The sequence below is a fragment of the Xenopus tropicalis genome, chromosome 5 (assembly GCF_000004195.4).
Source record: "Xenopus tropicalis strain Nigerian chromosome 5, UCB_Xtro_10.0, whole genome shotgun sequence".
Taxonomy (NCBI): domain Eukaryota; kingdom Metazoa; phylum Chordata; class Amphibia; order Anura; family Pipidae; genus Xenopus; species Xenopus tropicalis.
In genome coordinates this window covers 7,666,033-7,690,974 of record NC_030681.2, presented here as the reverse complement: position 1 = coordinate 7,690,974, position 24,942 = coordinate 7,666,033, and the positions used below count along the sequence as shown (strand labels likewise).

General features: G+C 46.2%; 1 protein-coding gene across 6 annotated transcripts in view; it reads right to left on the bottom strand.

Annotated features, from left to right (window-relative positions):
• The window catches only part of cdc42bpa (CDC42 binding protein kinase alpha), a 126,358-nt gene that overhangs the window by 12,607 nt on the left and 88,809 nt on the right, over nucleotides 1–24,942 (bottom strand). For 5 of the 6 annotated variants that reach the window (XM_031902580.1, XM_031902576.1, XM_031902578.1 and 2 more), the window contains 17 exons: nucleotides 22,645–22,892; nucleotides 21,421–21,526; nucleotides 17,378–17,502; nucleotides 15,135–15,240; nucleotides 12,668–12,816; nucleotides 12,204–12,295; nucleotides 11,365–11,441; nucleotides 10,399–10,437; nucleotides 8,989–9,108; nucleotides 6,742–6,816; nucleotides 6,408–6,513; nucleotides 5,625–5,761; nucleotides 5,221–5,360; nucleotides 4,627–4,708; nucleotides 3,798–4,014; nucleotides 3,646–3,708; nucleotides 2,108–2,701 (listed from right to left, as the gene is read on the bottom strand). In XM_031902580.1, coding sequence (XP_031758440.1) covers nucleotides 2,108–2,701; nucleotides 3,646–3,708; nucleotides 3,798–4,014; nucleotides 4,627–4,708; nucleotides 5,221–5,360; nucleotides 5,625–5,761; nucleotides 6,408–6,513; nucleotides 6,742–6,816; nucleotides 8,989–9,108; nucleotides 10,399–10,437; nucleotides 11,365–11,441; nucleotides 12,204–12,295; nucleotides 12,668–12,816; nucleotides 15,135–15,240; nucleotides 17,378–17,502; nucleotides 21,421–21,526; nucleotides 22,645–22,892 — 2,476 coding nt within the window. The remainder of the gene's footprint in view (nucleotides 1–2,107; nucleotides 2,702–3,645; nucleotides 3,709–3,797; nucleotides 4,015–4,626; nucleotides 4,709–5,220; nucleotides 5,361–5,624; nucleotides 5,762–6,407; nucleotides 6,514–6,741; nucleotides 6,817–8,988; nucleotides 9,109–10,398; nucleotides 10,438–11,364; nucleotides 11,442–12,203; nucleotides 12,296–12,667; nucleotides 12,817–15,134; nucleotides 15,241–17,377; nucleotides 17,503–21,420; nucleotides 21,527–22,644; nucleotides 22,893–24,942) is intronic. The other variant, XM_031902577.1, reaches the window with a different exon arrangement.

The following is a 24,942-nucleotide window of genomic DNA, read 5'->3' as shown; positions in this document are numbered from 1 at the left end:
TTGTGCCCACATACTGCCTGTTTATGCCCACACACTGCCTGTTTATGCCCACACACAGCCCGTTTATGCCCACATACTGCCCGTTTATGCCCACATACTGCCTGTTTATACCCACACATTGCCTGTTTATGCCCACACACAGCCCGTTTATGCCCACATACTGCCTGTTGATGCCCACATACTGCCTGTTGATGCCCAAATGCTGCCTGTTTATGCCCACACACTGCCTGTTTATGCCCACACACAGCCCGTTTATGCCCACATACTGCCTGTTTATACCCACACATTGCCTGTTTATGCCCACACACAGCCTGTTTATGCCCACACATTGCCTGTTTATGCCCACACATTGCCTGTTTATGCCCACACATTGCCTGTTTATGCCCACACATTGCCTGTTTATGCCCACATACTGCCTGTTTATGCCCAATTGCTGCCTGTTTATGCCCACACACTGCCTGTTTATGCCCACATACTGCCTGTTTATACCCACACATTGCCTGTTTATGCCCACACACTGCCTGTTTATGCCCACACACTGCCTGTTTATGCCCACACACTGCCTGTTTATGCCCACACACTGCCTGTTTATGCCCACACACTGCCTGTTTATGCCCACACAGTGCAGCCAACTACTGTGAGGTGCTGGTAGGACTAGGATGGCATGGTGGATCACACTCCAAGCAGCAACATGCCCTACTTACTGCCATTCTATAATATTACTTGCGAGCCATGCAAGGTATTTAGCCCTAGCAATAGAGCCAACCCTATATGTGCCCCCATACCTTCCCCTCCATCTCCCTCCTCTTCATCTCCAACCCATGGGGAATCTTTTCTGTCTCCTCTACCCCCTCCCTGCATTTCTCCCTTCCCCACCGACTGAACCACTGCTAGAGCCCCCCCCCATCGGCACCCTGCAGTTTCCCATCACCAGATCTCCCAGTGCTTCCCCTTTCCATTGCTCTCCCCCCCCCCCACCCGCCCTTAGTGCTTCCTCACTGTTTGTGTTACCGGTGCCTGGCTACATAGTGACAATCAGAGGGCAGTGTGACATTGCAAAGAGAATGGAAAATACTCCTAAAATATTAATTAACACACACCTTCCTAAAGAATCAGTTATTTTTCAATAGAATTGAATAGGAATGACCTGTATTAACATGGTGGTAAATGTGGGGATAAGGGAAAATGTACCCCCTACTGTAAATGATAAGGATATTAGCAGTCACTGAGGGGTTCTGTACCCCCCATATAAAGGCACAAGGCTGCAGGCTGAGTTATACAGGGAACTCTGAGTATCACTCATGTATTATAAGGGATAATGTACCCCCTACTGTAAATGATAAGGATATTAGCAGTCACTGAGGGGTTCTGTGCCCCCCATATAAAGGCACAAGGCTGCAGGCTGAGTTATACAGGGAACTCTGAGTATCACTCATGTATTATAAGGGATAATGTACCCCCTACTGTAAATGATAAGGATATTAGCAGTCACTGAGGGGTTCTGTGCCCCCATATAAAGGCACAAGGCTGCAGGCTGAGTTATACAGGGAACTCTGAGTATCACTCATGTATTATAAGGGATAATGTACCCCCTACTGTAAATGATAAGGATATTAGCAGTCACTGAGGGGTTCTGTGCCCATATAAAGGCACAAGGCTGCAGGCTGAGTTATACAGGGAACTCTGAGTATCACTCATGCATTATAAGGGATAATGTACCCCCTACTGTAAATGATAAGGATATTAGCAGTCACTGAGGGGTTCTGTGCCCCCCATATAAAGGCACAAGGCTGCAGGCTGAGTTATACAGGGAACTCTGAGTATCACTCATGTATTATAAGGGATAATATACACGGTATTGTACTTGGTGTCTATCAACAAAAGCACAGCCACAGATTGTCAATGATTCTGGATTCTATTTACACCCTATGTAAGGATTGGTATAAAATGCCCTTTCAAAAAATGTAAGAAAAAAAATCTCAAAATGGATGATTTGACTCTTACTAACATGCCAGATTCCTCTCAGAGCAGCAACAGACAAATATAAAGCTGTAACTGTTGGGGCTCATTCAGCCGTGTAACCACAGAGGGGCGGCGGGACACTTACAGCAAGACAAGGGACCGGCGGGCCACATGAGTTCCTGTTGCCGCGACCTCCGCCCCTGGCAGTCGACATAAACCCCGACGCTGCTAAAACACAGCAGGTATTCCTTATTTGAGATTTCAACTGCGCAAATGGCGTCCGTGGCTTGCTGCGTGAGGAAGGACAGTGTGTGGTCGTCTGAATGCAGAAGGCTATAGGGGCTCCCGTCGGCGTGCAGCGGGTACCTCATAAACCCCGACTGGTAACCCACGCACAGGCGCTCGTTAAAAATGGCCATCCACTGAACGTTCCCCGGAACCTGGATCTCCTTGATCTTTTTGTGGCGCGTCTTGCTTTGGTTGAGTTCGTAACACAGAACCTGTCTTTTCATGGACACGCATAAACACGTGAGGGCCCCGTGGCGCACCTGCCCTGATACGATGCCCTGGCAGCCCTTGGTTTCTACCAGTTTGTAGAACTCTGTCTCTCTCCCGTCAAGGGATATCATGGGGTAAAGCCGGACGTGGCGGTTCCTTCCCGAAATCACGGCGATGAGCTGCTCGCTGGGGATGAGCTCAACCTGGTGAACTTTCTTGTTGTCTCCCACGCGAATAATCTCTGTGAGGGGACGGGGAGAAACACGCGTTATTGATAAACATATGGACAAGGCCTGTCATTCTACAGTATAGACTAACCCACATATGTAATAAACGGCACTAAGTTTGCCCAGTAGCAGTAACCCATAGCAACCAATAAGATGTTTGCTTTTAAAGGAAAACTGTCATGATTTTTAAGGGGTACTTTTTATTTCTAACTTACACTGTTACACAGCAAATAATTCCCTCTGCCATTTAACCTTTTATTCTTGAACCAATAAATGTATTTGTAGCTGTAATATTGGTGTGTAGGCGCCATCTCAGTGCCTTGTGCCTGAGTCTGAGCTTTCAGCCAGCGCTACACATTAGAACTGCTTTCAGCTAACCTATTGTTTCTCCTACTCCCATGTAACTGGAGGAGTCCCAAGCCGGACTTGGATTTCTTACTATTGAGTGCTATTCTGATACCTACTGGGAGCTGCTATCTTGCTCCCTTCCCATTGTTCTGCTGATCGGCTGCTGGGGGGAGGGGGGGGATATCACTCCAACTTGCAGCGCAGCAGTAAAGTGTGCCTGAGTCTGAGCTTTCAGCCAGCGCTACACATTAGACCTGCTTTCAGCTAACCTATTGTTTCTCCTACTCCCATGTAACTGGAGGAGTCCCAAGCCGGACTTGGATTTCTTACTATTGAGTGCTATTCTGATACCTACTGGGAGCTGCTATCTTGCTCCCTTCCCATTGTTCTGCTGATTGGCTGCTGGGGGTGAGGGGGGGGGGTGGGATATCACTCCAACTTGCAGCACAGCAGTAAAGTGTGAGTGAAGTTTATCAGAGCACAGGTCAGGGGGGGAAGGCAAGTAATAATAAAAAAAAAACTATAAAAATAAATAATGAAGACCACTTGCAAAGTTGCTGGGAATAGGACATTTTATAACATACTAAAAGTTCAGTAACCTGTAACTTACCATCTTTTGTGACATGTACAACAAACAGTCCCTCCTCGTTGCCCAGCGCTATTCGTTCATGATCTGCACCAAGAAAGAAAAAAAGACAGAAATGCACCGTGAGCTGTCTCTTTGCAATCAAGTACAAAGTATCCCCAGGAGCCCGGAATTACCCAATATGGCCGCCGACTGAGTGTTCTTAATGAGTGGCAAAGTGCTGTCATAGGCCTCTTTGGGGACGTAGACGGATCGGTCTTTGAGCTTGTTCTTCTTCAGGATACGGTGGAGTTCGTTCAGCACCCCCACCCACTTGCCCTTCTCACTCTCACTGTCGGCCAGGAGTAGGATGGAGCACTTGTTGCTTGACGCCGAGAGCTGAGAAGCTGTGACCTACAGAGGGGAGCAAAGAAATGACAATAATCAATCACAGAGGGACTCATTTATAAACTCCAGGCAGTAACCTATAGCAACCATCTAGAATCCTCGGGACCTGGGGTTTTCTGGATAGGGGGTTCTTTCTGTAATTTGGATCTCCATGCCTTAAATCAACTAAAAAATGATTTATACATGAAATAAACCCAATAGGGCTGTTCTGCCCCAATAAGGGGTAATTATATCTTAGTTGGGATCAAGTACAGGTACTGTTTTATTATTACAGAGAAAAGGGAATCATTTAACCATTAAATAAACCCAATAGGGCTGTTCTGCCCCCAATAAGGGGTAATTATATCTTAGTTGGGATCAAGTACAGGTACTGTTTTATTATTACAGAGAAAAGGGAATCATTTAACCATGAAATAAACCCAATAGGGCTGTTCTGCCCCAATAAGGGGTAATTATATCTTAGTTGGGATCAAGTACAGGTACTGTTTTATTATTACAGAGAAAAGGGAATCATTTAACCATGAAATAAACCCAATAGGGCTGTTCTGCCCCCAATAAGGGGTAATTATATCTTAGTTGGGAACAAGCACAAGGCACTGGGAAATTCTGCTGACTTACCCTAAAAATGCATGGGATGTCCTTGCGATTGGCGTGGATGACATCAGATGCCAGAACAGAACTCACTGCAAACTCTTCATCCCTTTAAAGGAGAAGGAAAGGTAAAACCCTCAGTAAGCTTTATCAGAAAGGTCTACGTAAATACAGCCATAAGCACTCACGGAAACGCTGCACTGAGTCCTCTATCAAAAGAAACACAGAATTTAATTTCTTCTGTTCTGTACACATGTAAAGCTGATACAGGGGTCAGAACTGTAACCACTGCAAATACAGGGCATTAGGCCCTTGGAAGGACACAGACATGCTCAGCCCAAACATGTCTCTGTCCCCTCATAAAGGACTCTGCTCTGAATATACAGGGTTAACTGGTTATGGTTGGTTATTTGCCAGTACCTCCTACTCAGCAAGTCAGAAGGGCCTTATGCTTAACACTGGTTAAAAATCAAGGCTTAGCATTTCCTGTAGCCAGATACAATGGGAACTAATGACAAGCAAACACAATTAATAAAGGGAATTATTACTGCAGTGCAAAAGAAAAGCATTATGGACCTGCACAGAGGCACCAAGGAGAGGGTGTCGTGGCTAAACACTTACCTCATATCAATGACCTGACTCACTACGCAGCTGGTTTGGGAGGATTTGCCCTCTGCTATCTCATACAGGAAAAGCTTGAAATCACATACAACTGCCATCGCTCTCTGCCAACCCTTCTTGACACCGGCCGGCTTGGGCACCTGTAAGGAGAAAACAGGAGAGTTACCCATCTGCAACGCACTGGAAACCAAGAAACCAACTGGGATCGGAGGCTTTAGCCATGTGTGCAATGAGTTAATAAGAGACCTCAATAGAAGCGTTACATTTCCATTGCGGGGTTAACCCTGTGCAGTAACAGCAGTGAATTCTGGGACCTGCCAATGATGTTAGAGCAGAACAGATATAACCCAACGTTGCCAGTCCAGTTGGGAAATGGAACCATGTCCTGAAGGAGCCACACTTACTTTTACATGACCTTCATACGCCGTTCCAATTCCTTTCTGGGGATCTATCCCCAGGGGTCCCTTCGTCTGGTCAGTGGGGATGGGGCAGACGGCCGGGGCTTTGTCCGCACAGGTTACATGGCAGGAAAATCCGCACACTGACCATAGAAAAAAATGAAAGTGTAAAGAAAAGACGACACAGGAAAACACCACAATCAATAGACGCAACTTGTTCTTCTTCATTTGGACCCGCTTGAGTAACAAACACTTACAGTGGCCATACACAGGCAGATTTAAGCTGCCCATTTGAGTCCTTCAGACTAATTTGGCCCTAGGGCCAAAAAACCAAATAAGCCCAATATCGCCCACCTTAGGACATATTGGGAGACCAAAGTGGATCTTAACGTGTATGGGCACCTTTAATACAATGTCTCTTTAAAGGGTAAGTTCACAATGGGTGAGATCTGAGTCTATTTCCAGAAGTTCTGATTCTCTGCACTTCCAGTTCCCAAGCTGCTCTCTCTATTGGTCAGACAGGACACTGTTTGCCATTGGCAGTTTAAATCTGTTTAATAGATCTTTGGCAATAAGAGAGGGAACTCCTTCCCCATAGTGCTATTCATTGTCCTGCCCCAGGCCCATAAATATCTATAGGAAAACCCAAATATTTTTCATCAGACCAATCCCGGCTCCCCCTGCTGGGGTAGTGAGAAGGAGTAGAAAGTCCATATCTGTTCCTAGGCAAACAGGATGAGCATGGTACATGGGATGGCGAGACGTTCAGCCATGTTGCTTTAAACTCACCTTCACAGGTGCAGCCTTGGCGTATCAGCCCGACCATCAGCGACGTGCACTGGTTGCATTTAGTAGGCGCGTTGAAAGTCTTCACCACAAACTGGTGGGCTTTGGGCTACAATGGAAGAAGACAACTGAATTAGTATTGGGCAACGGTCCAAACACCAATATATTCCATACTCTTATCCAGTCAGCTTGAGCTTTAGTGTCTCAGAAAGTGTTAATCACTTAGATATTATCCACTGAAAATTAATATGATTTAAAAATCCCCTTCTAGGTCTCCTATTATAATATGCAGGGCTTAGCTATTGGCTGGAAAGAAAAACATCAACATTTATGTTACCTTAGGGGCAGAGGATCCAGAGTTATGGTAGGAGGCCCTTATAGTTGGTGTCTGAATGGACCGGTGATCTGTTACCTGTAAGGAAACAATTACATACAAGGAAATGATCCTATCAAATACGTTGCTTTATAGGTGCTCTATAAATAAGTTCTGTATAGTATAAAGTATAGTAAGTGCAGAATGGCTGTATGTTACTGTACATAGTTCTATCCCTATAGTAAGTGCAGAATGGCTGTATGTTACTGTACATAGTTCTATCCCTATAGTAAGTGCAGAATGGCTGTATGTAACTGTACATAGTTCTATCCCTATAGTAAGTGCAGAATGGCTGTATGTTACTGTACATAGTTCTATCCCTATAGTAAGTGCAGAATGGCTGTATGTTACTGTACATAGTTCTATCCCTATAGTAAGTGCAGAATGGCTGTATGTTACTGTACATAGTTCTATCCCTATAGTAAGTGCAGAATGGCTGTATGTTACTGTACATAGTTCCATCCCTATAGTAAGTGCAGAATGGCTGTATGTTACTGTACATAGTTCTATCCCTATAGTAAGTGCAGAATGGCTGTATGTTACTGTACATAGTCCTATCCCTATAGTAAGTGCAGAATGGCTGTATGTTACTGTACATAGTTCTATCCCTATAGTAAGTGCAGAATGGCTGTATGTTACTGTACATAGTTCTATCCCTATAGTAAGTGCAGAATGGCTGTATGTTACTGTACATAGTTCTATCCCTATAGTAAGTGCAGAATGGCTGTATGTAACTGTACATAGTTCTATCCCTATAGTAAGTGCAGAATGGCTGTATGTTACTGTACATAGTCCTATCCCTATAGTAAGTGCAGAATGGCTGTATGTTACTGTACATAGTTCTATCCCTATAGTAAGTGCAGAATGGCTGTATGTTACTGTACATAGTCCTATCCCTATAGTAAGTGCAGAATGGCTGTATGTTACTGTACATAGTTCTATCCCTATAGTAAGTGCAGAATGGCTGTATGTAACTGTACATAGTTCTATCCCTATAGTAAGTGCAGAATGGCTGTATGTTACTGTACATAGTCCTATCCCTATAGTAAGTGCAGAATGGCTGTATGTTACTGTACATAGTTCTATCCCTATAGTAAGTGCAGAATGGCTGTATGTAACTGTACATAGTTCTATCCCTATAGTAAGTGCAGAATGGCTGTATGTAACTGTACATAGTTCTATCCCTATAGTAAGTGCAGAATGGCTGTATGTTACTGTACATAGTTCTATCCCTATAGTAAGTGCAGAATGGCTGTATGTTACTGTACATAGTTCCATCCCTATAGTAAGTGCAGAATGGCTGTATGTTACTGTACATAGTTCTATCCCTATAGTAAGTGCAGAATGGCTGTATGCTACTGTACAAAGTCCTATTCCTATAGTAAGTGCAGAATGGCTGTATGCTACTTTACAAAGTCCTATTCCTATAGTAAGTGCAGAATGGCTGTATGCTACTGTACAAAGTCCTATTCCTATAGTAAGTGCAGAATGGCTGTATGTTACTGTACATAGTTCTATCCCTATAGTAAGTGCAGAATGGCTGTATGTTACTGTACATAGTTCTATCCCTATAGTAAGTGCAGAATGGCTGTATGTTACTGTACATAGTTCCATCCCTATAGTAAGTGCAGAATGGCTGTATGTTACTGTACATAGTTCTATCCCTATAGTAAGTGCAGAATGGCTGTATGCTACTGTACAAAGTCCTATTCCTATAGTAAGTGCAGAATGGCTGTATGTAACTGTACATAGTTCTATCCCTATAGTAAGTGCAGAATGGCTGTATGCTACTTTACAAAGTCCTATTCCTATAGTAAGTGCAGAATGGCTGTATGTTACTGTACATAGTTCTATCCCTATAGTAAGTGCAGAATGGCTGTATGCTACTGTACAAAGTCCTATTCCTATAGTAAGTGCAGAATGGCTGTATGTTACTGTACATAGTTCTATCCCTATAGTAAGTGCAGAATGGCTGTATGCTACTTTACAAAGTCCTATTCCTATAGTAAGTGCAGAATGGCTGTATGCTACTGTACAAAGTCCTATTCCTATAGTAAGTGCAGAATGGCTGTATGTTACTGTACATAGTTCTATCCCTATAGTAAGTGCAGAATGGCTGTATGTTACTGTACATAGTTCTATCCCTATAGTAAGTGCAGAATGGCTGTATGTTACTGTACATAGTTCTATCCCTATAGTAGGTGCAGGTACCTCGGGCGGCTCAATGTCGCTCATGGTAGAGGGGGATCTGGAGCGGGAAGGGCCTTGGGATTTGACATCCTCGTCGCGGGAAGGCGTATTGGACAGGGTGAAGTTGTCCACAGAGTCCATCTGGAAGAGACATGCACCTAATTAGCCAGACTGCGAGACATCACACCACTTGCCATGAAGGATGTAGGCAACCAAAGAAGAAAGAGTAATGAAATCACTGCAAATGGGGGGACCTGGAATCATTGAAATCAATAAAGGGACTCATGAGGCTGAAAACCCAATGATCACCTCCTGCCCAAACCCAATGCCGAATGGAAAGTCACCATGAAGAGAAAGAATGTACCAGTGGGTTAAAGCTCGCCAGTGCCAAACTACAGGGACACAACTGCCCCAACTGCAACCAAGAGAGGGCAGGTTTCACTGTCTGCCGTATTGCTACAAGCTGGGAGAAACCATGTCTCTTGGCAAGAATGTTCTGGATTATGGAGAAAGTGAATGTTTCTTTAAAGGAGAAGGAAAGCTACTGATGCTTCCAAGTAGCTTTGCCACAATAGGACAAGCTAGTACACTATTTTACCATACCTGAGAAAATAGTCCTAGAATCTCTCAGTGTTTAAGAAAGCAGCTGCCATTTTAGCTTGGTCTGACTTCACTTCCTGCCTGCATCTCTGTGCTCTGGGTTCAGATTACAGCAGAGAAGGGAGGGGGATGGAGGAAAAGGGAGGGGGAGAGGAGCTCAAGCCCGAGCCGTGGAGGTTTGAACTGAGAGAAGGAAGTCTGATACTGAAAAACATGTGTACAGAATAGAAGGAAAGAAATGCTGTGTCTCTTTTGACAGAGGACTCAGAGGAGCATTACTGTGAGTGTTTATGGCTGTATTTACATAGACTTTTCTGATAAAGCTTACTGAGTTTTTACCTTTCCTTCTTCTTTAAAGGACAAGCAAAATGTAAATGGCATGGGGGTGCTATCTTGTAGCTTACACCTATGTGTTCCAAGTCGCTAAATTGGCGCACACAGTGTCCCAGCTGGTTCATCATCCCGGCAGGTCCTATCCGCAATGAGCAATGAGGAGCCACAGCAACAATAGAAAGGCAGTCAGACCATGTACGGCCCCTTGTACGGGATCTGTCGGACCCCTCAGTCTGATACCCCCCATCTATTGCTGCTTGTGCTTATGGCCTGTGATCAGCAACGCCCCCCACAGACACGATACTGGTATTATTAGGTTAAGGCAGTAACCCCTTCACCACCAGAGTGCAAAAGAGGGCTTGCAGAAAAAAGAAGTAGCCACTCAACATGCAAAGCGGTTAAACTGGCAAAACGAAGCCTGAAATGAGCCACGTAGAACAAAGACATTTATACCACAGGCAGAAAAGGGGGTGCACACAAAGCAAGACAGCCTCTTACACGTCTGCCTTTGCTGGCGGGGTTGCTGGACGGAGATCGCTTCAACAAAGAGAGGAAAACAGGTTACAGGCTTGGCAATAAACAGTGCCGGATGCACATAGCAAAATGGCTGCACACACACAGGGCACTCTGGGTAATGGTGCAGGTACCACTACACCCCATACTGCAGAACTACTACTCACATCAGCAGCTGCACTGGAGTTGTAGTTATGCAACATCTCTAGTATGTATAACAGCTTTAACCAATGGCTGGCTACTGTGTGGGACTGTGGGCCCTACCTACAGCAGGCTGGAGTGGCCCCTTGGTACCACCTCTAACCAGGCATTAGTCAGAACGAAGGATATATATCATCAATATATCTATTAATAAGGGACAGTCCTCATTTATAACCCTTGAAAAGGGAGGGGGTTACCTGAATATGGGCGTGGCTTCAGGAGGAAAGACACGTGTTTAGGCAAAGCTATGGCCCAGATTTTAGAAGACCAATTGCAGGGTCACGTATCCTCCTATCTGCAGCCTACTAACAGAAAACATGAACTTCCCCTTTAAACTGGACTTTCGGGGATCCCCACTTAAATTCTCAGCACTGCAACAATGATCTGATGGGAAAAGTCGATTAGCCCAAATCGACCAATCAGTAGCATGGTCTTGTCCACTGTGACTGCAAGCAAACACCTGTGACAGGTGGCAGTTACTGGCGAATAGGCTGCCATTGAGGCTGCGGCCAATCAAAATGAACCATCTCCAGATATCAGCACCTATATCCCAGGGGCTCATCTGCAACTACCACTCCCTACAATAGTCCATTGCAGAAGCATCAGATACAGGCACACTGGGCGGCCAAAGATGTGGCCAATATAAGCACATAAATACAGGTCCCTTTTTGAGACAGGAGACAGAAGCGCCATAGCTCAGCACAAGCTGCATATTCCTTGGAATCACTTGGATCCATATATTATACTTACCTCAAAATGGTCGAGCACAGAGGTAGGTGCATTCAGGAAAGCCAGGAAGGAATTCTGGGACTCCTGATGTTTCACACCTTGAAGATTGAAAGAAATGACAGACGTTACTTAACTTTAAAGGGACACTGACATGATATTTATGGGGCACTTTTTATCTCTAAATGACACTGTTACACAGCAAATAATTCCCTCTGCCATTTAACCTTTTATTCTTGTACCAACAAATGTATTTGTAGCTGTAATATTGGTGTGTAGGCGCCATCTCAGTGCCTTGTGCCTGAGTCTGAGCTTTCAGCCAGCGCTACCCATTAGAACTGCTTTCAGCTAACCTATTGTTTCTCCTACTCCCATGTAACTGGAGGAGTCCCAAGCCAGACTTGGATTTCTTACTATTGAGTGCTATTCTGATACCTACTGGGAGCTGCTATCTTGCTCCCTTCCCATTGTTCTGCTGATCGGCTGCTGGGGGGGAGGGGGGGATATCACTCCAACTTGCAGCGCAGCAGTAAAGTGTGCCTGAGTCTGAGCTTTCAGCCAGCGCTACACATTAGAACTGCTTTCAGCTAACCTATTGTTTCTCCTACTCCCATGTAACTGGAGGAGTCCCAAGCCGGACTTGGATTTCTTACTATTGAGTGCTATTCTGATACCTACTGGGAGCTGCTATCTTGCTCCCTTCCCATTGTTCTGCTGATCGGCTGCTGGGGGTGAGGGGGGGATATCACTCCAACCTGCAGCACAGCAGTAAAGTGTGACTGTAACACCACACAAGATATATACATTGCCCCCCCATATCTTGCTGTGCTGTGATGAAAAGCCCCACATTATGGGCCAAATACCTTTTTCTGATCGCAACTCGTCCGTCTCCCACTTCAGTTTCTCAATTTCTGTCGTGAGATCTTGGTTCTTCTTGTCAGATTCTTGCAGTTTGCTTTGAAATAACAAACAGAAAGGAACCCCAAATAAACTAAAAGTCTTTGGATACCCGAGGATGAGGCCTGTTTCAGGAATGATTCCATTATATAGCTCTTACTGGAACTGGAAGGGGCCATACTGGCACAACAGAGCTGCAAGGACTTATTTCACAGGGACAGCCCATTGGCCAATAGAATCCTTAGCCATGATCAGGGCAATTGGCTGCCAATCTGTCTGTCACTGTCTGACATTTACAGCCAGGATCACGGTGAGAAACTGATTTGGCTTTAGACATATTACATTTTAATGAAACATTAAAATATACCTGCACTTCCCCTTTAAACAGACACTAAAAGAGCCCAGCGGTTCCCCCCATGTACACACATACCATTCAGTGGCAATAATAGCAGCCTTGGCTTTGTTCAGTTCCTCCTGTATGGCCTGCTTGGCTCTGATCTCTGCATCCAGCGCCGACTGCAGTTCCAGCCTGGCTGACATGTCCAGCTTGGCAAAGCGACGCATTTTCCACGGCATGTCCTGTATGTAACCAACACAGCAGCGTCTCAGAAATGCCCTTAGCAACGGGCTCAGAACCCCATGACACTGAAAGCACATTCATTTTACCCTCCCCCCCATAAAAATATCTGTATGGTGAACTCCTCCTTATCTGTAAGCCTGAAATATAGGTAGCAAAGAGGATTGGGGGGCTCAGATATACAGAACCTATTAGCTCATTTTAGGTTTTCTTAATTAAAAGGACATTTTGGACCATGACCTGTCTCACTGTATCCAATTATTTTGGCAATATGGCCACGCTGGTGCAATTGATAGACTAAAGGGCCCTAAGTATCTGTAATACATGGAAGGGGCCCCTAAGTATCTGTAATACATGGAACGGGCCCCTAAGTATCTGTAATACATGGAACGGGCCCCTAAGTATCTGTAATACATGGAACGGGCCCCTAAGTATCTGTAATACATGGAACGGGCCCTAAGTATCTGTAATACATGGAACGGGCCCCTAAGTATCTGTAATACATGGAACGGGCCCCTAAGTATCTGTAATACATGGAACGGGCCCCTAAGTATCTGTAACACATGGAACGGGCCCCTAAGTATCTGTAACACATGGAACGGGCCCCTAAGTATCTGTAACACATGGAACGGGCCCCTAAGTATCTGTAATACATGGAACGGACCCCTAAGTATCTGTAATACATGGAACGGGCCCCTAAGTATCTGTAACACATGGAACGGGCCCCTAAGTATCTGTAACACATGGAACGGGCCCCTAAGTATCTGTAATACATGGAACGGGCCCCTAAGTATCTGTAATACATGGAACGGGCCCCTAAGTATCTGTAACACATGGAACGGGCCCCTAAGTATCTGTAACACATGGAACGGGCCCCTAAGTATCTGTAATACATGGAACGGGCCCCTAAGTATCTGTAATACATGGAACGGGCCCCTAAGTATCTGTAATACATGGAACGGGCCCCTAAGTATCTGTAACACATGGAACGGGCCCCTAAGTATCTGTAACACATGGAACGGGCCCCTAAGTATCTGTAATACATGGAACGGGCCCCTAAGTATCTGTAATACATGGAACGGGCCCCTAAGTATCTGTAACACATGGAACGGGCCCCTAAGTATCTGTAACACATGGAACGGGCCCCTAAGTATCTGTAATACATGGAACGGACCCCTAAGTATCTGTAATACATGGAACGGGCCCCTAAGTATCTGTAACACATGGAACGGGCCCCTAAGTATCTGTAACACATGAAACGGGCCCCTAAGTATCTGTAATACATGGAACGGGCCCCTAAGTATCTGTAATACATGGAACGGACCCCTAAGTATCTGTAATACATGGAACGGGCCCCTAAGTATCTGTAATACATGGAACGGGCCCCTAAGTATCTGTAATACATGGAACGGGCCCCTAAGTATCTGTAATACATGGAACGGGCCCCTAAGTATCTGTAATACATGGAACGGGCCCCTAAGTATCTGTAACACATGGAACGGGCCCCTAAGTATCTGTAACACATGGAACGGGCCCCTAAGTATCTGTAATACATGGAACGGACCCCTAAGTATCTGTAATACATGGAACGGGCCCCTAAGTATCTGTAACACATGGAACGGACCCCTAAGTATCTGTAACACATGGAACGGGCCCCTAAGTATCTGTAACACATGGAACGGGCCCCTAAGTATCTGAATACATGGAACGGGCCCCTAAGTATCTGTAATACATGGAACGGACCCCTAAGTATCTGTAACACATGGAACGGCCCCCTAAGTATCTGTAATACATGGAACGGACCCCTAAGTATCTGTAACACATGGAACGGGCCCCTAAGTATCTGTAATACATGGAACAGACCCCTAAGTATCTGTAACACATGGAACGGGCCCCTAAGTATCTGTAATACATGGAACGGGCCCCTAAGTATCTGTAATACATGGAACGGGCCCCTAAGTATCTGTAATACATGGAACGGGCCCCTAAGTATCTGTAATACATGGAACGGGCCCCTAAGTATCTGTAATACATGGAACGGACCCCTAAGTATCTGTAATACATGGAACGGGCCCCTAAGTATCTGTAATACATGGAACGGGCCCCTAAGTATCTGTAATACATGGAACGGGCCCCTAAGTATCTGTAATACATGGAACGGGCCCCTAAGTATCTGTAACACATGGAACGGGCCCCTAAGTATCTGTAATACATGGAACAGGCAGACAGTTAGGGCCAAGGATCAGTGAACGGTAATATATGGGGACTGCATTGATTCATGGGAAAAAAAGCAGAGCCAGGCTGGGCTTGGGGGTCTCACCGTAGGCTTGGCACCCAGGCTGGAATTCCGGAGGGTATCCAACTCTTCTGTCATTTTGGAAGCCAAAGCTTGCAGGTAGCCGCGGGCATCCTTCTCATCGCTCACCCTGGCAATGACACAAAGGAATCAGCAGGCTAGTAACGTAGGCACAAAGGAGCGAGAAAAGGGAAAATACAGTATTATTTTTTTTTTAAAAAGCTGCATTTTGATTGCTTGTGTTGGGTGGGCTTGGTCTGTAAGCACAGCAGTAAGGTCTTGCTTATCTGCATTCTCCTGCCATAGACTCCTTCAGATCAGATTCAGACAGGAAGTTGAGTAGCTACATGCGGAGAGTTCCTCGGGGCAATGGCCATTCCCAGCATTTAGCCGTCTGTGTGGTTTTAAACACTTCTTGGAACTGCCCCTGCACTGAGCTGAAGGTTAATTGCTTGGACCCCTTTGTTGAGGGTCATTGCTTGGGAGCCGTCTCTTCAGCATTTCTGAATGATAATGGTCTGCAGGGTCGGCCTGAACCAGCACCTCACGGGTTAAAAGAGATGTGGTATAGAGGGGGGTAGGGGCAGTTGTTGGAAGGAGGGCCCTGAGGTTGCAGCCCCGGTGGGCCCCTATGTCCCAGTCATACCCTGATAGTCGCACCGGGACAGGGCAAGGAACCCAAAGCAACCAATCAGAGCTTAGCATTAACTGTCTACTGTACTAGTCAGTGCTGTATTGGTGAGGGGTGGGAAGGGGGTGCATGTAGGAGTCCCCCCATCCGCCCCCTTGGGCTGCCCATTACAACTTGCACCCCAGGGATCAGTAACTGACCCCCGATGTGTTTCAATCCGTGGTTGGTCATTACTAGAGCCCCCCCTGTATATTTGCTTTAGAAACTCTCCCTAGTATATTAGTGGTTTATAAGAGGCAGAAGGGGTTAATCCCAGCTCCCACCCGGGGTAGGAAAGTGAATTGTCTCTGCTCCCTGTTTACTCAGCGCAAGGATGAGATCAGTGGCAGGGAATGCGCCGAGCGTATCCGCCTGATCCCACCGTCTGCGCTGTAACCCCCTGCGCGGCTCTTAAAGGCGCACAACTCCCCGATAGCTGAGTGCGACCGGCAGTGAAAGGGTTAATAGCCTGGCGGATATCCAGAGGGACGCGGCTACGATTCCTCAATGTCCGCACAGAAGGGACGGGGAAACCTTCAAGAACCTTTGCCCAAATATGGAGACTGATGGGAATCTGGATACGCGGGCGACATTCCCATAAAAAGACAATATTAGTTCCTCTGTCTGCCCCAGGGCTAATCTGTCATCCCTGCAGCATCGGCCCCCTATATCATATGGCAGTTAGGCCTATAACCAACGTGCATTTATATACAGGCCCCTTTGTACAATGAGCCAGCATATGAGCATAGGGATTCCCCTGTACTAAGCACAATTCAGCAGGAACAGCCCCCTAAGTTTGCCCATAGCCTGTACAGAGATACCATAAAACTATGGCACATAGGGATTCCCCTGTACTAAGCACAATTCAGCAGGAACAGCCCCCTAAGTTTGCCCATAGCCTGTACAGAGATACCATAAAACTATGGCACATAGGGATTCCCCTGTACTAAGCACAATTCAGCAGGAACAGCCCCCTAAGTTTGCTCATAGCCTGTACAGAGAGATACCATAAAACTATGGCACATAGGGATTCCCCTGTACTAAGCACAATTCAGCAGGAACAGCCCCCTAAGTTTGCTCATAGCCTGTACAGAGAGATACCATAAAACTATGGCACATAGGGATTCCCCTGTACTAAGCACAATTCAGCAGGAACAGCCCCCTAAGTTTGCTCATAGCCTGTACAGAGAGATACCATAAAACTATGGCACATAGGGATTCCCCTGTACTAAGCACAATTCAGCAGGAACAGCCCCCTAAGTTTGCCCATAGCCTGTACAGAGAGATACCATAAAACTATGGCACATAGGGATTCCCCTGTACTAAGCACAATTCAGCAGGAACAGCCCCCTAAGTTTGCCCATAGCCTGTACAGAGAGATACCATAAAACTATGGCACATAGGGATTCCCCTGTACTAAGCAGAACTGAAATAATTACTTTCTTTTTCTGATTTCTGGATACAAACCTATGCGGACCTCCCCCAGAAAGGCAGAAGGAGCAGGGGCACTTATTTCATACATAACTGTGGGCCTTACATGCCCCTTCCAGCGCTGAGCATGCAATTGCCAAGCATTACGGGTGCCAGGAGTACCAACCATTGAATGATTTCGGTTATCTGGGCCTCCCAGTGCGCCACCGACTCCTTCTTATCAGCCAGGTCTCTCATCTCTTCCTCCAGATGCCGATTATTCACGCTCAATTTCTCAAACATGGCGCTGAGCTGGAGGGGGAATGAGAAACCGTGAGAGTATATCTGCCTGCAGTCTGTCTTCCCTGTGTTCTCCAGAGTGGCCAGGAGCGTGGTTTTGTTTGGGCACTGCTGGAGCACAGGGCTCGGCTGCAGCACATGGTATATACTAAATCACATCACTCATGTATGCATAATGTACCCCCTACTGTAAATGATAAGGATATTAGCAGTCACTGAGGGGTTCTGTGCCCATTTAAAGGCACAAGGCTGCAGGCTGAGTTATACAGGGAACTCTGAGTATCACTCATGTATTATAAGGGATAATGTACCCCCTACTGTAAATGATAAGGATATTAGCAGTCACTGAGGGGTTCTGTGCCCCCCATATAAAGGCACAAGGCTGCAGGCTGAGTTATACAGGGAACTCTGAGTATCACTCATGTATTATAAGGGATAATGTACCCCCTACTGTAAATGATAAGGATATTAGCAGTCACTGAGGGGCTCTGTGCCCATATAAAGGCACAAGGCTGCAGGCTGAGTTATACAGGGAACTCTGAGTATCACTCATGTATTATAAGGGGTAATGTACCCCCTACTGTAAATGATAAGGATATTAGCAGTCACTGAGGGGTTCTGTGCCCCCCATATAAAGGCACAAGGCTGCAGGCTGAGTTATACAGGGAACTCTGAGTATCACTCATGTATTATAAGGGATAATGTACCCCCTACTGTAAATGATAAGGATATTAGCAGTCACTGAGGGGTTCTGTGCCCCCCATATAAAGGCACAAGGCTGCAGGCTGAGTTATACAGGGAACTCTGAGTATCACTCATGTATTATAAGGGATAATGTACCCCCTACTGTAAATGATAAGGATATTAGCAGTCACTGAGGGGTTCTGTGCCCATTTAAAGGCACAAGGCTGCAGGCTGAGTTATACAGGGAACTCTGAGTATCACTCATGTATTATAAGGGATAATGTACCCCCTACTGTAAATGATAAGGATATTAGCAGTCACTGAGGGGTTCTGTGCCCCCCATATAAAGGCACAAGGCTGCAGGCTGAGTTATACAGGGAACTCTGAGTATCACTCATGTATTATAAGGGATAATGTACCCCCTACTGTAAATGATAAGGATATTAGCAGTCACTGAGGGGTTCTGTGCCCATATAAAGGCACAAGGCTGCAGGCTGAGTTATACAGGGAACTCTGAGTATCACTCATGTATTATAAGGGATAATGTACCCCCTACTGTAAATGATAAGGATATTAGCAGTCACTGAGGGGTTCTGTGCCCCCCATATAAAGGCACAAGGCTGCAGGCTGAGTTATACAGGGAACTCTGAGTATCACTCATGTATTATAAGGGATAATGTACCCCCTACTGTAAATGATAAGGATATTAGCAGTCACTGAGGGGTTCTGTGCCCATATAAAGGCACAAGGCTGCAGGCTGAGTTATACAGGGAACTCTGAGTATCACTCATGTATTATAAGGGATAATGTACCACCTACTGTAAATGATAAGGATATTAGCAGTCACTGATGAAATAATAAGCATCACTAATTCCAAGCACTGTTTCTCTCGTTATGGTTAATTTGGTAATTTGTAGCTTCCCTTACACATTTGTACAATAAAGGGAATGTGATCCCCCCAGTGATTATATGTGCCAGACAATCAGAAAGCCGTAATTACACTAATACGCCGGCCCGTTAACCCCTCTTGTACTAATGGTGGGTGACAGTGATTCCCTGCTGTGCCAGTAAGCACTGCCATGATTTGGGGGAAGGGAATGACAATTATGTGAGGAAGAGGTAATGAGCAGTTAGAAGCTAATTGGGGAATAGCGGAAATAAGAAATCGTTCCACACATTTAATTATGCACCAAACATTAAAGGAACAGTAACACCAAATAGGAAAACTATTAATCTGATGTGAAATACTAGTTTATAATTGCCTGTACATGCCATTCAAAATGAACAAATATAGCAAAATGAACATATAAATGAAGAGCAATAGAAAAGTATCTAAGATAGATAAGATAAAAAGATAAGATATCTAAGATAGAAAAGATGGAGACAGTAGGGCAAGATGGAGACAGTAGGGCAAGATGGAGACAGTAGGGCAAGATGGAGACAGTAGGACAAGATGGAGACAGTAGGGCAAGATGGAGACAGTAGGGCAAGATGGAGACAGTAGGGACAGATGGAGACAGTAGGGCAAGATGGAGACAGTAGGGCAAGATGGAGACAGTAGGACAAGATGGAGACAGTAGGGCAAGATGGAGACAGTAGGGAAAGGTGGAGACAGTAGGGCAAGATGGAGACAGTAGGACAAGGAGGAGACAGTAGGGCAAGATGGAGACAGTAGGACAAGAAAGAGACAGTAGGGCAAGATGGAGACAGTAGGACAAGATGGAGACAGTAGGGCAAGATGGAGACAGTAGGACAAGATGGAGACAGTAGGGCAAGATGGAGACAGTAGGGCAAGATGGAGACAGTAGGACAAGGAGGAGACAGTAGGGCAAGATGGAAACAGTAGAAAAAGGAGGAGACAGTAGGGCAAGATGGAGACAGTAGGACAAGATGGAGACAGTAGGACAAGATGAAGACAGTAGGACAAGATGGAGACAGTAGGGCAAGATGGAGACAGTAGGGCAAGATGGAGACAGTAGAACAAGATGGAGACAGTAGGGCAAGATGAAGACAGTAGGACAAGGTGGAGACAGTAGGACAAGATGAAGACAGTAGGACAAGGTGGAGACAGTAGGACAAGATGGAGACAGTAGGGCAAGATGGAGACAGTAGGACAAGATGGAGACAGTAGGACAAGATGGAGACAGTAGGGCAAGATGGAGACAGTAGGACAAGATGGAGACAGTAGGACAAGATGGAGACAGTAGGGCAAGATGGAGACAGTAGGACAAGATGGAGACAGTAGGGCAAGATGGAGACAGTAGGGCAAGATGGAGACAGTAGGGCAAGATGGAGACAGTAGAACAAGATGGAGACAGTAGGGCAAGATGGAGACAGTAGGACAAGATGGAGACAGTAGGGCAAGATGGAGACAGTAGAACAAGATGGAGACAGTAGGGCAAGATGAAGACAGTAGGACAAGGTGGAGACAGTAGGACAAGATGAAGACAGTAGGACAAGGTGGAGACAGTAGGACAAGATGGAGACAGTAGGGCAAGATGGAGACAGTAGGACAAGATGGAGACAGTAGGACAAGATGGAGACAGTAGGGCAAGATGGAGACAGTAGGACAAGATGGAGACAGTAGGACAAGATGGAGACAGTAGGGCCAGATGGAGACAGTAGGACAAGATGGATACAGTAGGACAAGATGGAGACAGTAGGGCAAGATGGAGACAGTAGGGCAAGATGGAGACAGTAGAACAAGATGGAGACAGTAGGGCAAGATGGAGACAGTAGGGCAAGATGGAGACAGTAGGGCAAGATGGAGACAGTAGGGCAAGATGGAGACAGTAGGGCAAGATGGAGACAGTAGGACAAGATGGAGACAGTAGGGCAAGATGGAGACAGTAGGGCAAGATGGAGACAGTAGGACAAGATGGAGACAGTAGGACAAGATGGAGACAGTAGGACAAGATGAAGACAGTAGGACAAGATGGAGACAGTAGGGCAAGATGGAGACAGTAGGGCAAGATGGAGACAGTAGGGCAAGATGGAGACAGTAGAACAAGATGGAGACAGTAGGGCAAGATGAAGACAGTAGGACAAGGTGGAGACAGTAGGACAAGATGGAGACAGTAGGACAAGATGGAGACAGTAGGACAAGATGGAGACAGTAGGACAAGATGGAGACAGTAGGGCAAGATGGAGACAGTAGGACAAGATGGAGACAGTAGGGAAAACAGAGAAAGCAACATGTTATATGAGTGTTTCCCAAACCTGCCCCACCCAAGGAAGGCAATGTACCTTATCCAACTCGCTGGAGAGCTTTTTGTTTTCCTCCATTAACAGGAGCCGCTCGCGGTCAAACTTCTGCTTCATTTCCGCTTCAAACTCCTCCCTTTCACTTTGGCTGAGAAGACAGAAAAGTAACATTTCATTTAAAGGGGCATCAGAATGAATGTATTGAGCCCAGAGTAGCACCGGGGGTACCTGCCCTTCTACATCTCCCACCCCATTGCCCAGTACTGCAGCTTTGTGTTCCTGTGATTGTATCATTCTCAGTGCAATGAGTATATTTCGGGGGAGCTGTTTGTTCATGCAGGGGACACAGTTCAATATAAATACAAGCTGCCATTTACCCCAGTGCTCTTCTTGGCACCAAGGCCCTATGTTTGCCCTCCTCTGGCTCACACTGGGTTAAACCATTAATCTCAGCGGCCTGTAAGGCGCAGATCAAAGCGCCAGCCCCCCCCCCCCCCAGATCTATTATTTTAGAGATTTCTGCATTTGTTTAGACATAATCCCCTGGCGCTTAGGCAAAAGCAAACAAGCACTTGTACATGTGAAACAAGAACCTCCAGAGCTTCATCTCTTCCCTTTTAAGGATTTACTATGGGGTGCAGGCAGGGTCGATCCATTGTGTATATACATGGGGGGGGCATGTGGATTTGCCAAGGCTCTCACTTCCTGCATTCCCCCACCCCCCCCCCCCCATGTGGGTGCAGAGATAATCAGGGAATCTTATGTAATGGGAACGAGACCCCCTGCATTATTATTGGCCCAATAACTGGGGTTTTATTGGAAGTGTGACCAGGCTGTTGTTTAACCTTTCCACTGCCAGTGTAAATGCTACCTGCTGATTGGTTGCTATGGGTTACTGCTCCTGGGCAAATTTGGAGCCTAATAGTGCAGGAAGGAGCTGATGCGGCCCCTGCCTGATCGAGATCTGGCCAATTTTAGGCCAGAAATTAGTCGGCCGGGGGGAGATAAGGGCCGAAGGACCCGAATCGGCACCTAAAACCTGCCATGTATTAGATAAGTGAATACCCTGGGCAGCAGTGCTGCAAATGTAATTAAGCCTTTTAACCAATCATCCTTTGTGTTGTGTAAGAAACCTGCTTGGATTCTACGGGCAAATCTAGGCCCCGGCCAAAATGCATAACAGCCAAGCCAACTGGAATTCACCCAATAGCACAAGCACATTTCCATGCGCAGAAGCTTAATAGGAGCAGGCAGGGCGGCCATTACCTTTCCCTGCGAGTCTTGTCCAGTTTGTCTTTCAGGACCAGGATCTCTTTGTTGAGGTTCAGCTGCTGGCTCTCCGCATCCCGAAGCTCCTTCTTCAGGTTCTTGATCTCGCCGGCGTGCAGCGCTTCCCTCTTGGCGAACTCCTCTTCGTAGAAGACGCTCTTCTTTTCCAGATCCGTCTTCAGTTTGGCGATCTCCTGCTGGTGCTCGGAGTTGCTGACCCCCAGGGGGCGCCCCACCTGTTTCAGCTGCAGGATGAAAAATCATGGAAAATAAGGCTTGGCACGGATTCACTAACATGGGGGGTATGTAATAAAAGGCACTAAGTTTGCCCAGGAGCAGTAACCCATAGCATCCTATCAGCATGTAGAATGTACTGGTCAGCAAGCATCTGATTGGTTGCTATGGGTTACTGCTACATATGGGGAATAGAGTAGATATATATATATATATATAAACATACAGTGTGTGTGACAAACCCATACTGATGTACTGAAGTCCAGCCCTGTGGCTCTTAGGAGGCACTGTGCTCATAAACAACACCCCCCCCCTCCAATACTGATGTAAAAAAACACAAGTATAGCTGATGCCACACAGAGCTGATTCTCGGCCTGCGGAAAAACGCAGAATCTACAGTCAGGGTCCCAATATGGTCCTTGGCCAATGAGATTTCCCAGACAGCCTGATCCATATCTGACTGAAGTGATACTAGCCTGGAAGCTGTTGTTTTGGCCGCATACCCAGGCCAATGAGCTGCCAACTTGCCCGAACATTACACTGTAATGGGACCAAACTGTAAATTATATCCTTATTAATGGTGCTAAGTGATGTCACAATGTTAGCATTGTTTGCAATAGGATAATTCACTATATAATTCAGAGTCTGAAACTCGCCCAATGGGCTGTGTACTCGCACATACACAGTACACACACACACACATACACACATAGATCTATATGGAAGCAACTGTGTGACAAGACAATTTAGGGCCCCATTCCCACCTCAGATTTATGGGACCCCCAGAGACTTTACTCCCTGACACCTGCAGAGGCCAAACTTGGCCACAACCCCCCCCCCCCCCCGCATGCCTCTAAGCAATGGCAGATGGGGTTAATATCCCGTGAATATGCCCCTCCCACCACACTATCCATATGGGTCAGGGGCCGTAACTAGTGGCCTTAAGCCCCCATAATCAGCAGAGAGGCCCAGAAAGCAAGCGTGGCCCCTCACACACACACAGGTCCCCCCCCATGATTTCCTGCTTTATACAAAGCAAATACTGTAAAACTTTACTGCAAAGAGGACTGGGCAGTAGGAGCTCGAGGCATCTGGGATTCCAGGAAAAGGATTCTCCTCTCCGCGAGGCGCCACTTAGTATTACTCCCTGTTTTACTGCCGCCTCTCCTACTTGCTGGATTTTTGGTTACATTTCATGTGTTTTGAATTAAATCTATTTTCTTGTACTTTATCTCCTCTGTCCCCATTTGTTTATCTCCTCCCAGCAGCCACAGTGCAGCCTTACAGCCAACAGAGGAGTGGCTTGTTATTACGTACAGGCTATGAGGAAACTTAGGGGGCTGTTCCTGCTGAATTGTGCTTAGTACAGAGGAATCCCTATGTGCCATAGTTTATGGTATCTCTCTGTACAGGCTATGAGCAAACTTAGGGGGCTGTTCCTGCTGAATTGTGCTTAGTACAGGGGAATCCCTATGTGCCATAGTTTTATGGTATCTCTCTGTACAGGCTATGAGCAAACTTTGGGGGCTGTTCCTGCTGAATTGTGCTTAGTACAGGGGAATCCCTATGTGCCATAGTTTTATGGTATCTCTCTGTACAGGCTATGAGCAAACTTAGGGGGCTGTTCCTGCTGAATTGTGCTTAGTACAGGGGAATCCCTATGTGCCATAGTTTTATGGTATCTCCCTGTACAGGCTATGGGCAAACTTAGGGGGCTGTTCCTGCTGAATTGTGCTTAGTACAGGGGAATCCCTATGCTGCCATAGTTTTATGGTATCTCTCTGTACTGGCTATGAGCAAACTTAGGGGGCTGTTCCTGCTGAATTGTGCTTAGTACAGGGGAATCCCTATGTGCCATAGTTTTATGGTATCTCTCTGTACTGGCTATGAGCAAACTTAGGGGGCTGTTCCTGCTGAATTGTGCTTAGTACAGGGGAATCCCTATGTGCCATAGTTTTATGATATCTCTCTGTACAGGCTATGGGCAAACTTAGGGGGCTGTTCCTGCTGAATTGTGCTTAGTACAGGGGAATATCTATGCTGCCATGTTTACCATTTCCC